Here is a 15,144-nt window from a genome sequence, read left to right as displayed (position 1 = left end):
ACCTGTTGTTTCATCCCAAAAGGATCCCATCTCGCCTGATGATTGTAGGTTTTGAATCTCTTATATTGCTTTGTTACTTCTGCATGAGAAACTTGGATCCTTTAAAATTCTACTAAGACTGTTTTGTTGGACTGTGGTCAGAACCTTTCAGTTACTCCTACAGTCACACGCAGCCTTTCTGCTTTTTATAGGTTCAAAGACTATCTGCCTGGGTAATTTCACGTAGAACTTCACATGTTCAGAACACTGTGTGAACATTCATTCATCCCTTTCTGTATATGAGAGCTCTTTTGTATGGATGGGGAAAGGCAGGTCTAGAGACCAGTGATGTACCCAAGGCCACACAAGTCTGTGGGAAGATGCATGCTTCCTGACTTGTTTGTTTTTCTTTAAGCCTGTACTGCCTCTCTGGGTGTTCTGAATTTGCCACTTAGCTGTAACTGGCTGGCATAGTATATCTGTGCTTGCCAGATTTACAAATAGCTCCCACATAAGGTGGCTGCCCTCTTGTGATTCCTCTGATCTCTACTCCAAAGTGGTAGGGAAGGGGCCAATGCTGCTTAGTTGTCTGCTCATCAAGAGCTTTGTCCACACTACACTGAAATCACATTCCATGCACCTACCACTTGTCTGCATGTCACTGAAACGTTTCTTTTCGAGAGCCAATAAACCTAACGGCCATACTGGGTCAGACTAAAGGTCTGTTTAGCCCAATGTGCTGTCTGCCAGCAGCGGCCAATGACAGGTGTCCCAGAGGACCCAACAGACTAGATAATCATCAGTTGATCTCTTCCACCCATTCCCAGTTTCTGACAGAGGCTAGGGACACCATCCTGGCTAATATTCACGGATGTTAGGTCTGTCTCTTTCTTGAACCTTGTTAAAATCCTGGTCTTCACGATCTCCTCTGGCAAGGAGTTCCACAGGTCGGCTGTGCGTTGCCTGAAGAAATACTTCCTTTTGTTTAAAAACAAAAAGCAGTCAAGTAGCACTTTAAAGACTAGCAAAATAGTTTATTAGGTGAGCTTTCGTGGGACAGACCCACTTCTTCAGACCATAGCCACACCAGAACAGACTCAATATTTAAGGCACAGAGAACCAAAAACAGTAAGCAAGGAGGACAAATCAGAAAAAGATGATCAAGGTGAGCAAATCAGAGTGTGGAGGGGTGGGGGGGAAGGTCAAGAATTAGATTGAGCCAAGTATGCAGATGATCCTTTTAGTGACTCAGAAAGTTCCCATCACGATTTAAACCATGTGTTAATGTGCTGAATTTGAATATAAAAGCCAGCTCGGCTGTTTCTCTTTCCAGAACGGTGCAATAATTCTTCTTCAGTAACACACATACCTTTAGGTCACGGGTGTCCAACCTTTTGGCTTTCCTGGGCTTCATTGGGTGAAGAGGAATTGTCTTGGGCCGCATATAAAATATATAATATAGTTAGTGTATATAAATCACATAATAATGTTAAAAGTTTACGATCTTGTGGGGCCGCATTACTAGCTGTCCAGGGTGGTGCGTTGGACATGCCTGCTTTAGGTTATTGACAGAATGCCCCATTCCATGAAAATGTTGACTAACTGGTTTGTGGATCTGGAGTGTTTTGATGTCTGTTTTGTGCCCATTGACCCTTTGTCTAAGGGAGTTAGAAGTCTGTGCAATATACAAAGCATCTGGGCATTGTTAGCACGTGATGGCATATATGATGTTAGTAGAGGAACATGAGAAAGTGCCCATGATTCTGGTTAGGTCCAGTGATGGTATTTCCAGAGAAGATGTGTGGACAAAGCTGGCAGCGGGCTTTGTTGCAGGGAAAGGTTCCAGGACTGGTGTTCCCGGGGTATGGACTGTGGCTGTTAGTGAGGATCCTCAAGAGGTTGGGAGGTTGTCTGTAGGGGAGAACAGGCATGTCACCCAGGGCCTTCTGGAGTGTGGCATCCTGATTAAGGATAGGTTGTAGGTCTTTAATAATTCGTTGCAGTGGTCTGAGTTGGGGGCTGTAGGTAATGACCAGTGGTGTTCTGTTCTTGGCTTTTTTGGGCCGATCTTGGAGTAGCTGGTCTCTGGGTATTCGTCTGGCCCTGTCGATTTGTTTTTTTACTTCTCCTGGTGGGTAATTCAGGTTTATGAATATTTGGTAAAGTTCTTGTAGTTTTTGGTCTCTGTCAGTTGGATCAGAGCAAATGCGATTGTACCTAAGAGCTTGACCGTAAACAATGGATCTAGTCACGTGTGCAGGATGGAAACTAGAAGGGTGTAGATAAGTATAGTGATCAGTAGGTTTTCGGTACAGTATGGTACTGATCAGGCCATCCTTGATTAGTACTGTAGTGTCCAGGAAATGTATCTCTTGCATGTTGTAATCAAGGCATAAGTTGATGATGGGGTGTAGATTGTTAAAGTCTATGTGGAATTCTTCTAGAGCCTCTGTACCATGGGTCCAAATCATAAAGATGTCATCAATGTATCTTAAGTAGAGGAGAGGTAATAGGGGACGAGAGCTGAGGAATCGTTGTTCCAGGTCAGCCATAAATATATTAGCATATTGTGGGGCCATGCGGGTGCCCATAGCAGTTCCACTAATCTGGAGGTATAAATTGTCCCCAGTATACAATTTACCAGGGCCAGACGAATACCCTTAGACAAAGGATCAGTGGGCACAAAACAGACATCAAAACACTCCAGAGCCACAAACTAGTCAGTCAACATTTTAATGGAATGGGGCATTCTGTCAATGACCTAAAGGTATGGGTGTTACTGAAGAATTATTATCGCACTGTTCTGGAAAGGGAAACAGCCGAGCTGGCTTTTATATTCAAATTCGGCACATTAACACATGGTTTAAATCGTGATGGGAACTTTCTGAGTCGCTATAGGGGCTCGTCTGCATACTTGGCTCAGTCTAATTCTTGACCTTCCCCCCCCACTCCTCCACTCTCTGATTTGCTCACCTTGATCATCTTTTTCTGATTTGTCCTCCTTGCTTACTGTTTTTGGTTCTCTGTGCCTTAAATATTGAGTCTGTTCTGGTGTGGCTATGGTCTGAGGAAGTGGGTCTGTCCCACGAAAGCTCACCTAATAAACTATTTTGCTAGTCTTTAAGTGCTCCTTGACTGCTTTTTGTTTTGATAGCGTATAGACTAGCACGGCTTCCTCTCTGTTACTGTTCCTTTTGTTTGCTTGTTTTAAACATGGAAAACAAAGCAACTGGTCATCCCTAGGCAATATGAATGTGAATGCAGAACATTGCACCAGCTTGCACTACTCACCAGCTTCCCAAGGTTTGATCTCTTTGAACTGATGTTTGTTACCCCAAGGGAGTTAGGTTTTGTTTACAGTTGTAAAGTTAAAGCACGGGCTTTAAAGTGAAAGTGTGGCCACAGCAGGAACTCTGGAAGAGAGGTGTTCCAGCACTCGATGTAAACCACCTCCAGGAGGGGAGTAACTAACAGCATTGGGCACCTGTGTACACTGGCACTTTACAGCACTGTAACTTGCTGCTCTGGGGGAGCGTTCCCAGACCCCTGAGTAAAAATGGTGCAGCACCGTGAAGTGGCGATGTAGACTTCACTTTAGATAAAGCCTAATGGAGCAGCCATCAGTGTTGTCCAGTGGAATCCCTTTGCTTCAATCCTGTGTTAATACTGGTGTATTGCTAAGGACAGTGCTAAGAGTTGCCTTTTCGTTGGGGCAAACCATCTTGCACTTAATATTTATTGTTCATGTACGGTATTTCTAAATTGTCCAGTTGTGCCAGTCAGTGGTTAATAAGAGAACAGTTAAAATGTTCTGCTGATGCTGTAAAGAAAAGTTTGGAATTTCTGTGAGCTCTTAAAGGGTCACTTAATTCAAATTCATATTACAAAAAAACACACACAACTTTTTTTTTACTTGGTATGTTAGACATTGAAACAAAAACTTTAAAAAATCTACCTCTTAACCATTTTGTGCTCTTCATTTTATTGAGTTTGGGCAATGCAAGTAAACGATCAGTTTCATTTCTTGGTGTGTACCATACTATAGCTGCAGTGTTCTATCAAAACCAAAAGCAGTCAAGTAGCACTTTAAAGACTAGCAAAATAGTTTATTAGGTGAGCTTTCGTGGGACAGACCCACTTCTTCAAACCACAAAAGCTCACCTAATAAACTATTTTGCTAGTCTTTAAAGTGCTACTTGACTGCTTTTGGTTTTTATAGTGTATAGACTAGCACGGCTTCCTCTCTGTAACTATGCAGTGTTCTGTGTTTGAATGCTACAGGGATATGTTTACATCCAAACAAAACTGGTTTCATTGGCACTTAAAAACATTAATAAACGTGATTAGGCTTGTTAATTTTACCTGACACACCTCAGTAGGCTAAACTCTTGTTACTCATTTGAACTAGGGAAATATAACATTGCCCTGTAAGTCCTTCTGTGTGTTATCTTGGATTTGTGACCAGATAGGTTTCACCCTCTTCATCATTTTGGTGGAATTAAGCCATCAAATTAATTTGCATATGAGTACTGGTGATTATTTTGTACTGTCTTTGTTTTTAGGCAAGAGGAGATTCCAGGAAGGAACATCTTGATGATCCTGTTTTAGCTGTCACGTAGAACTGAACCACTTGCACTCTACAAGATACTGTATTTTGTCTTTGAAACAGGTTTAGTTTCTGAAAGAGAAGTTAGGAAGGTAGCCAAGGAAGTTTTAATGTATCTGGGCAATGCAGACCAAAGCCGGGTTTTTCCAGAAAAGGAGGAGCAAATATTGTCCTTACTCAGCAGTTCTGTTTCTTTCCAGTTCTAAAGCAGATGACTTATCTACTGCAATCCTAAAGCAGAAGAACAGGCCCAATCGGTTAATTGTTGATGAAGCCATCAATGAAGACAACAGTGTCGTATCGCTGTCCCAGGTGTGTCTCAAAAGTTAAGACCTGAGTAGCTAATATGTAAACTTTCACTGCCTTAGACCCTGAAACTCACTGTTGAACATGCTGCATGAATGTAAACAGTACATACAGTAGAAAGCCATGAGAAAAAAACACTGGGACTGTGATGGATGAAAATAGTTTCCTACAGGTCTCTTGCCTGCAAAACTTCCAAGTAATTATTGTTGGTTTTGAATGAGGCTAATGTTCAAGCAGGAGGCCTTGCCCTTGCTACAGGACAAGAAGTTGTGGGATCCCATGTCTCTCCATGGCTCCTAGCACTTTGGGGTCAGGCTGCAGTCTGCCAAACATTTACATTCTGGCCTTGTTAAATGCATACTCTAACACCGTTGCTGTTCACAGGCAAAAATGGATGAATTGCAGCTGTTCAGAGGAGACACAGTTCTGCTAAAAGGAAAGAAGAGGAGAGAAGCAGTCTGCATTGTGCTGTCAGATGATACCTGTTCAGATGAGAAGATTCGCATGAATAGGGTTGTTCGTAACAACCTGAGAGTGCGCCTTGGTGATGTGATCAGGTGAGGTCTGCTTTGCTAGCTTGGTGCGTCTTCCTGGATTTGTTTGGCTGGCTCTGAACTAATTCGGTCAGTAATGGAGATTGGGATTGTAGCAAGAGTTTGGTTACCTTTCCCCACGTAGTTTTAAGAAGCAATGCCTCTTGAAAGAGTGTGCTCTGCTGTTGTAATCTAAAATGTGCTACCAGTTGTATGAGTGTTCTTAAAACCTGTACAGGGGACCTGTGTTCTGTGGGTTACAAGAGGGGCTTTTGAACTAGCTCAAGTGATGTAGGTACACAAGCTCCTTCACCAACTTTTAATTGTCTTTGAAAATTCATCTCCGTGTCACAGATCTCATGTCCCTAAAGGTAAAGTTTGACTGTTACGTAATTTAAGCCAATCTGTTTTCATAGCCTGATTGTTAATAGAAGTGGTAGCAGTAATTTCAGTGAAAAGGGACATAGTATGACCCCCATATTGTCCCTAGTTTAGCCATTGAACTTCCACGTGAGAAGCAGAAGTTGATTGTTTGAAAACAAAAGCAAAAGTGACTCATCTGTTCTCATTGTCGAAGCTGAATGGAAAGTGAAACAATCGAACAGCATAAGCAGTGGGAAATTGGAATGCACTGATCCTTTTAATCGGAGGGGTTAGTAATTTATGTAGATGTGCTGGAGAAGAACAGAGAAAAGTGAGCAGAGTGAAGAAGCCCTAGCATGGGTGTCAGAGTTGCTCTTCACATACTCCTGGCTTTGAGAGTCCCTATATTTTGGGCCTGCCTTTCCATTCTCTGTGTATAAGAATGAGGAGTTGTAGCTTACTGGGATATGCTTGTATTTCAGCATCCAGCCCTGCCCAGATGTGAAGTATGGCAAACGCATACATGTGTTACCGATTGATGATACAGTGGAGGGGATCACAGGGAATCTCTTTGAGGTTTACCTCAAACCATACTTCCTGGAAGCATACAGACCAATCAGAAAAGGTAATGACATCTACCCCTAAAATCAAAGGGAAAGAAGGAAATTAAAGATTGTGATAAACCGTTTTTGTTTTTTTTAAATGAGAAGAGCTCCAGAAACTTGCCTGGATCTGTGCCTGGAATTAGAGCAGCTTGAGTCTGAGTGGTGCCAGTGTGCCTACACTGTACTTAGGCACTTGTGGCTGGCTCAGGCAAAGGGGCAGTTTAATTGCTGGGTTGACTTCTTGGGTTGGGCTGCAACTTGTAGCCATAGGACCCTGTGAAATGGGAGAGTCCCAGCGCTTGGTCTGCAGCCCAGGGTTGAAAGTCTGTACTGCCGTAAGAGAGTGATGCAGAGCAAGAGCTGGCTTCCTGTGTCAGCTGACACTCTCCAACTGTGGGTCGCTGTTTGCAGTATAGACACATGCCCCCTCCCATTTTGTTGTGCCTGGTCTCACTTGCACTGCCGTACTCGCAAGCAGGTCTTGGCACAGAGCAGCGTAACGTCTATGCACAAGGGTTGGGAGGCTCACAGGTGCTTTTGGTGCACGTGATAAGAGGCCGAGGAGACATTTGTGAGACTTTTGATGGGATAATGGGATGGGTTGATAAAGGTGAAAGAATTGACACAATGTTCTTAGACTTGGATTTTTTTTTTTTTTACTCTACAACATTTTTTTAAAGAAACTAAAGAGATCAACATGGCACACACTGGCTAACTGACAGGTAGGTCTCAGTGTAATTGCAAATGGGAGATCTTAATCATTGGCGTGAACTCCTGCAGCAACGGGCTCTTGGCTGCACACTATTTAACACTTCTTCTGGGTCACTGACACAAATCAGAAAGTGATAGAACTTTAAACTGGGCACTGGCTGGGAGAGTCGTAAGTAATGAAGTGGGCAGGTCTGAGAGATGGTGACTTGGCTTTCTTGGGAAGCAGGGTGCAAGCAGACAGCATCTATTTTGATGTGATCAAATCTATAGTTGTATGATGACGAAAAAGGAACACAGGCTGGACTTGCGGGGTGGGGGACTCTCTCCTGGGAAGCACTAGCTGTGCAAAGGATTTGAAGCTCATGGCAGATAACCAACTGAAAATTAACTCCCATTGCAACACTGGCCAAAAGGGTGGTACAGCCCTGGTCTGGATAAACAGTGAAGTACCCTCCTGAGGGCAGAAACTTGATAATAGAAAGCTCTTCCATCTAGCATACAAAGGCAGAACAAGAGCAAATGGCTTCAAGTTGAACCAGACAAAGTCAGATTTGACTTAAGTTACACACAATTAGCAGTGAGCGTAACTGACCATTGGTGAATTCTCTATCACTTGCATTTTCAAAATCAAGAACAAATAGGGAACCTTTTTTCAGTCAGGGGCCAGTGAGCTACAGAAAAATCCGTCAGGAGCCACACACACATGAGAGACAAAATTAAGGGAAACAAAACCCTCACTAACCTGGCCCTTGATTGAGAAACAAAAAAAAAAAAAGCCACTGACCTGGCCCTAACTCATGCAGCTTGGGGTGCTGGGAATCCCCCTGTGCTCCAGCCATGTTGAGGGGCACCAAGGCTCAGGGCTTTTCCCCCACAGCATGGCTAGCTGGCACCCACGCTTCAGCCCTGGGCAGGAAGGTGGGATACCAAGGCTCCAGTTCTTGTTCCAGGGCCTGCACCATAGTGGGGGAAAGCCCCAAGCCTTGCCACTGGCAAGATCAAGGTAAGCTGGGGGCCAAAACCAGCCCACAAGCCAGAGGTTCCCTCCCCTATTCTAAAAGGAATGAGTTAATTCAGGGAAGTCCTGGGGCTGGTTTCATGAGAGGTCAGACTGGATGATCACTGTGGCCCCTTCTCATCAAAGGAGGCAATATGCCATACTAAAGTGTCTGGCTAGTCAGGTGTTCACCCCTGTGGTTGACACTATACAGGTCTAAGTATATTTGTACAGGGACCTCGCCTGCTCTGAAATCCGCTTCCCCAGGGTCCTTCTGGTGCTGTTTACTAAGAGCTCCCCTCTCCAGCCCTGGCTATTGTTGGACAGCTTGGGAGTGGGAGGGGAAGGACACCCAGGTGCTACACTTCTCTCAGATTCCCCCAGAGTGGGGAAGGGAAGTGAGAAGAGCCTGGAGGGGGATGAGTGAGTAGGCAGCTTTCCTATGTGACACTTGAACTGTGGCAGTCACTTGGTTTGCAGACAAGGAAAAAAACTTGGAGGGAGCCTTGGTTGGAGGGACCTTCCTTCCCTCCCCTCCTCTCCAGGTGTGACTCTGAGAGCCAGAAGGAGTCACTGTTGTGCTTGGCAGATGGGGCTCATTGAATTGGTCTCTTCTAGCCCCCTGCCTGGTAGTTTTGGGGTTGGATTTTTTCTCATCCCATGACTAGCTCAGTACCTTGGCAGACTTCCATTCTGGGCCTGGTTCCCAGCATAGCATTACTCTCCTTTCAGATCTGCAGTGCCTGCACCACCCTTGAGAAGGCCAGGCAGCCCATGTGGGGCAGCAGGGGGTCTGTAGTCACTTGTGTTCTGAGCAAGCATAAGGTAGTTTGCGCCCTGGTTTACGGAATGTGGGGTGGCTGCTGCAGAGCCCAGCTCTTACCTGGGCAGGTGAGTGGAACTCTTCTTGCCTGCCAGCCAGTGCCCTTATTCCTGATCAGAGCTTTGGAACCATTAACCACTAGAAGGGCAGTTTGGCACACTGATGGGTATGGTGCAAGCTGCATTGGGGATTAACACACACAGCATTGGTAAATGACAGCTGTCTTTGTCCTCAGACACATGCAGCCTGACCCACTGGCCCTTGTTAGTAGCATGAGGAGTGACTTTGTACGTGGTCTAGTAAGTGCAGGTCATTGAAATGTGATGGTTTTTCCAGGTGATATCTTTCTCGTGCGTGGAGGGATGCGTGCTGTGGAGTTCAAAGTAGTGGAGACAGACCCAAGCCCTTACTGTATTGTGGCTCCAGATACAGTGATCCACTGTGAAGGGGAGCCCATCAAACGAGAGGTAAGCTGAGCCTGAGCATCTGGGCTCTCCCTCAGTCCTCTGTCAGCCAAAAAGCATGTCTGGATAAGCTCTGGGGAATCTCGGGAGTGGGGGTTGTCGGTCTAGTAGTCCCAGGCAGATTTTACGCTTCCTTTTGGAGCCCCTAGTGGTAACCATTGTCACGTCTGGTGGCGTCACTTCTGAACTCTGCTGGGCATTATAAACGCTGGACTTAATAAAGAAAGTGGATTTGGGACTTAAGACAGCATTTCTCGAATGTGGCCACTATGGCAGCATGCAGGCACCAGGGGCTTTTATTCCAGTCACAGCCTGGGAAACTGTGATGGGGAGGGAGTGAAGGACAAATAGCAGTCCCTCCCGCTTCCCGTTGCTCCTGGATGCACTGTCTTGATGCTGATGTTGATTGCTGAGGCCACCAGCAGGATCTCCCCGACAATGCTGGAGAAGGAGGCAGTGGGCTTTGGGCTTCAGCCATGGGGTGGCAAGGAAGCAGCTTCTAGCCAAAGGGCTTTGGGCTCTAGCCCTGGGATCTGACACTGCATCAGCAGGTCTTTCACTATAGCTTCAGGCTCCAGCCCCACCACTGCCCACCAGGCCCCCGGTCTCCCTGCCTCCCCAAACCTTTCATCCAAGGTTTAATTTGTCTATATGCTTGATAGGGCTGAGGAAGGCTGTGGTGAAAAGCGATACTTGTCTGTTAATATCACTTTCACAACAGACTGATGAGCTAGCAGAAGTACATCACAGTGATTTGAATGTGTGTATGAGCATATTTGTTTATTTTTCCATAAAGCTAATTATTTTAGGGGAAGCGTGAGAGCAGCCACCAGCAAGAGTTGGTGGCTGCACTCAGAGGCCATCCAAAAATGAGTCCAGAAACCCTTGGCTTAAGACAGTCTGTTCCCCACTAATCCTCGTGGTTTGTCCTGGGACTGCGGCAATGTTCACAGGCTCTTTGCCGCGGAAGGTCTCTTGCAATGTGTGTGAATTACTTATGCGGAGCGTTGTGTTCCATCTCGTATTTTGCCATGACGCTTTTGGAGCCTGTTTTTGCTTAAAATGCTGCAGTGGTGCGCTGCTGTGCTTCGGTGCTGCCTGTGCCAGCAAGAGGGATTCCTGTGTCGGTGTTGGTAGTCCAGCTTCCCGCGACACGGTGGCTAGGTGACAAGAGAATTCTTCTCTTGACGTAGCACTATCTACTCCACGAGTTTGCTCGGGGTGTGGGTTTTCTTCGTTCCTGAGCAACTTGTTTTGAATTAATTTCCGAGTGCAGCTGTCACAGATTGTGGGAGTCCCAAGGCCCTCCCCTCTATCCGCGATCAGGAGTGACTGTCACTCAGCAGTAGAACAGAAGGGTTGTTAGGCAACAGGGACACAGCGTAGAACAGACTTGTCAGTACAGCGACCAGAAGCAGTCAGTCCAATCTATTTTGGAGGGAGGAGGCCCCGAGGGGAGCTCCCAACCCTGGGTGGGCCTTGATAGCGCCCCCCCTTGTGTCTCAACCCAACCCAGGCTCATTGAAAACTTAAGCCCCACCTACCCCCTTTGTCCTGCTTCCCAGGGAACAAAGGTGTCACCTGTAAGTTCATATTACCACTGTGCACTGATGCTGCCCAGTGGAACTTCAGTTCCCTGCAGTTTCCCTGAGGACATCAGCCTTCCACTTTAATAGCAGCCTTCAGCTTCCTGAAGGGGAGCTCTAAAGAGGAGGATGAGAAACTGTTCTCAGTAGTGTCAGATGGCAGAACAAGGAGTAATGGTCAGAAGTTGAAGAGGGAGAGGTGTAGGTTAGATATTAGGAAAAACTTCTTCACCAGGCGGGTGGTGAAGCATTGGAATGCATTGCCTAGAGAGGTGATGGATTCTCCATCCCTTGAGGTTTTTAAGTCCCGGCTGGACAACGTCCTGGCTGGGATGACTTAGTAGGGGTTGATCCTGCTTGAAGCAGGGGTCTGGACTAGATGACCTCCTGAGGTCCCTTCCAGCCCTGTGATTCTGTTATCAGAAAATGCATGTCATCTAACCGTAGGAATAAAACCCTCACACAAACCACTTCGTTGCAGTAGCCCAAGCCTGAGGTCCTCTCCTGGACCTGAGGAAATTATTATTCCCCTCTGCTCAGCACTTGAGTCCACATCTGGAGTATTGCATCCAGTATAGAAAGGATGTGGACACGTTTGAGTGGATTCAGCGGAAGGCAACAGAAATGATTAGGGGGCTGGAGCACATGACCTATGAGGAGAGGTTGAGGGATTTGGACTTATTTAGTCAGCAGAAGACAAGACTGAGGGGCGATTTGATAGCAGCCTTCAACTTCCCAAAGGGGGCTCTAAAGAGGATGGAGAGAGGCTGTTCTCAATGGTGACAGATGGCAAAACCAGGAGCAGTGGTCTGAAGTTACAGAGGGAGAGTTGTAGGTTGGATATTAGGAAAAACTATTTCCCCAGGAGGGTGGTGAAGCACTGGAATGTGTTACCGAGAGGGGTGATGGAATCTCCATCCCTAGAGGTTTTTAAGTCCCGGCTTGACATAGTCCTGGCTGGAATGATTTAGATGGGTTGATCCTGCTTTGGGCAGGGGGCTGGACTAGATGACCTCCTGATGTCCTTTCCAGCCCTAGAATTCTGTGATTCTATGATAAGCTCAAGAGCTTGTCTCTTTCCAAAAGAAGTTGGTCCAATCAAAGATATTCTCACCCACCCTGTGTTCTGTTTCTGCAGTTCCTGTGGTCTGTAGCAGCTAATGTAGGTGGTATGGCTGACCAAATTCAGCTCTTTCCCCGTCAGGGAAGGGAGCGCTTGTGGTCCTTAGGAAAGTGTCTGGTGATGCTTGGTGTGTAATTTTGGATTTTTAAAGGGGTCTTTGTTTTAGAAGGTTATTTCCTATCAGTCAAGCCACTGTACAGCGTCTTGGGTTGAGCATGCAAAATAAGAGACGCTCCAGAGCAGTAATTCCTTTGAGTCCTGGCCATTTTGCATTTAGGATGAGAAACACCTGAAGGTGCTAGATATATGGGCCCTACATTTCATGGGGCGCGGGTGCCTTTGAAGTCTCATGTAGGAGAGCTTAGGGTGTGAGCCCGTACAGCAGATAGTGTATGCGGGCAGTCTCCCTGCTATCTGCTGAACCATTCATGTTGCTGTGGATGAGGCTGAGTACAGACCTCTGAACAGCCATGAGACCTGAAGAGCTGCCACTGACATCGTGGGGTTTGAATGGTGTGCTGATAGTATTAGCTAGAGCTGGCCTTGCACTTTTGGCTGAGTTCGGTAACGTTACCTTCCATATCGTGCACAAGGCAGTCCTAAAATAAGAGCCTCTCGTGCCAGGTAACTCTTCATTTGCCAAGGTGCTTAGACTGACTTGACTGAAATGCATCTGGCTTATTCCTTAAACCAAAGGTGAACAAACTGTTAGGTTGGGCCTCACTTTTTATCCCTGTGATTAGCAGGCACGCCCACGCCCCCACCCCAGCACCTGTCTAATATCATCCAAACTGACAGAGACGTTGGTTAGGTTCATGTGAAAAAACCCTTTCCACACAAGTAAGGATGTAAGTCTGGAATGTAAAACGTTGAGTCAGTATATAAAAGTGAATGCACCACATAAAAACAGTAACACGTTTCAGTATTTTTAATGAGATGGATGAACCTGAGACCCAGAAGCTGATTGTGCTGCCCCTCCGCCCCCCCCTTAGGAAATTTCATGCCCCCCCGCCCCCCACTTTGTGCACCCCAGCCTTAAACTATAGCTAACCCAGGGACTTATGGACAAACTGGTCTGCAGGCTGGATCCAGCCTGTCCAGTATTTGTCTGGCCTCCCATGACCCTGTAGGCCACTGAAGTCCCACAGCACAGCAGGGCTCAAGTGTGCTGCCTGCCTGCCGAGGCCCCATCCTACCTCCAGAAGCAGCTAGCGAGTAGTGGTGTCCCTGCGTGCTGCCCCCAGCTCCAGCACCATTCTCATCACTCCCATTGGTCAGAAACCAGCCAGTGGGAGCTGTAAGGGAAATACTTGCAGGGGTGGACAGCACATGGAGGAACACTCTGTGCTTCCCCCCAAGAGGCATGCAGAGATGTGCCTCACTGCTGACTATGGGCTGCCTGCGGTAAGTGCGTCCTGGCCAAAGCCTGCACCTTGCACCCCAACTCCCTGCCTCATGACAGAATTTTCTCCTGCACCCAGACTGCCCTCCAGACCCCAATCCCCTGCCCCAGCCTCGAGCTACTACTTGACAGATTTCGGTAAGTTGTCCCAGGCTGAACATTTCTACTCTATTATTGAAGGGGAGGCGGGGTCTGGGGCAGAGGTTGGGTACAGGAGGGAGCTCTGGGCCGAGGCAAGGGATTGAGAAGCAGGAACAGGTGCGAGGTCTGAGGGCAGAAAAAGCTTTGTGTTCAAGGATAAAGGCTGTGTTCTTGCCCCCTCCAAGAGGAATGAGGCATGCAGCCCTCTAGCATTAATCACATTTGTGCTTTTTTACAAGAAACTGTCACATCCTACATCTGATTAACTTGTCTAAGCCTCTTTGCTTTATCGGTTTATGTCAGCTTCCCCTTGACAGTACCTGTTTCTGCTGCTCTTTCTGATAATCCCAATAGTCAGTAAGGCTCTTCGCTCTGTCACCTCGAACCTTTCTGAAATTGGACATGCTCGTCAAGTTCCAGACAAACTGAGAAGTGCCATTAAATTGAGTGTTAGCTGTCACATCACTCAGCAATAAATTATGGCTCTTCATCAAGGCCTTTAGGTAGAACCAGAGCCACTCAGCTCTGAGCTGTGCCAGGAGAGAAAACTTGCCCATAAATGGTCCTTGCTGTCCTGTAGGAACGTATTGTAAACATTTCGGTTGTGCTGGTTGCTGGGGTGCTGTTAGTGTAGTGATCCATTGGGAGCTGACAAGCCAAGGCACTTGGCTACCACGGTAATGGATGTTTTATAAGCTAGAATAGTTTTTGGGGTTACCATCAGTGTGCTGGGTGCAAACCAGTGCTTTTTTTGTGCCATTACCTTGGCAGCCTCAGCCATGGGATAGGTTGTGGGGCGAGGGGAAAGTCAACTGAGTACCAGGTCCTCTTCTCTCTGCCACACCTTCCCCCCCCCCCCCTGCAAAAAAAGGCACTGGTGCAAACCACCTCCCTCACCAGCCTGAACTGGGGGGAGGGAGAGCTCAGAGGTTTGAGGACTGGCCTGCTAAACCCAGGGTTGTGAGCTCAGTCCTTGAGGGGGCCATTTAGGGCTACAGGGCAGATAGGTTTAAAAAAAATGTCAGGGGTGATGCTTGGTCCTGCTGTAAGTGCAGGGGACTGGACTTGATGGCCTCTCAAGGTCCCTTCCAGCTCTATGAAAGAAGTATATCTCTGTTTTTGTTTGTTTGTTTTTCAACTGTGTCAGGTATGGGGGGAGGCAAAGTACTGGAAAATGACTCTAATTCTGGGAAGGCCATTGGAGGGAGCAGCTCCTCCAGCAGCTGCTGGGTCTGGGAGGTATTCTGAAAACATGCACGTGTCACTTTTAAGGTTGCTGGTGCTCCTCAGCTGGCTCTGTGTAGCCATGTCACAGGCTGACAGCCAGCTGTCCCACTGCATGGATGGCTAGGTACCTTAGCTTGCTCTAGAGATTACGTTTGTTGTCATGCCACGATTACTGTCCAGTGACGGCCTTTTCCTTCCCTAAAGGGAGTTACAAACATCATCCCTCTCAGCACCTCACCACTGTACACTTCAGGTGCTTAGCACTGAGATGCTGTGAC

At 46.9% G+C, this 15,144-nt stretch overlaps 1 protein-coding gene across 1 annotated transcript in view; it reads left to right on the top strand.

Annotated features, from left to right (window-relative positions):
• VCP (valosin containing protein) overlaps nt 1–15,144 on the top strand; it is a 35,568-nt gene that overhangs the window by 3,988 nt on the left and 16,436 nt on the right. Inside the window, exons 2-5 of the mRNA XM_074995871.1 lie at nt 4,786–4,897; nt 5,276–5,448; nt 6,270–6,412; nt 9,260–9,390. Coding sequence (XP_074851972.1) covers nt 4,786–4,897; nt 5,276–5,448; nt 6,270–6,412; nt 9,260–9,390 — 559 coding nt within the window. The remainder of the gene's footprint in view (nt 1–4,785; nt 4,898–5,275; nt 5,449–6,269; nt 6,413–9,259; nt 9,391–15,144) is intronic.

This window comes from Carettochelys insculpta, chromosome 5 (assembly GCF_033958435.1).
Source record: "Carettochelys insculpta isolate YL-2023 chromosome 5, ASM3395843v1, whole genome shotgun sequence".
NCBI lineage: Eukaryota > Metazoa > Chordata > Testudines > Carettochelyidae > Carettochelys > Carettochelys insculpta.
Note: the sequence above shows the minus strand (reverse complement) of the source record. Positions and strands in the feature narration are given on the sequence as shown.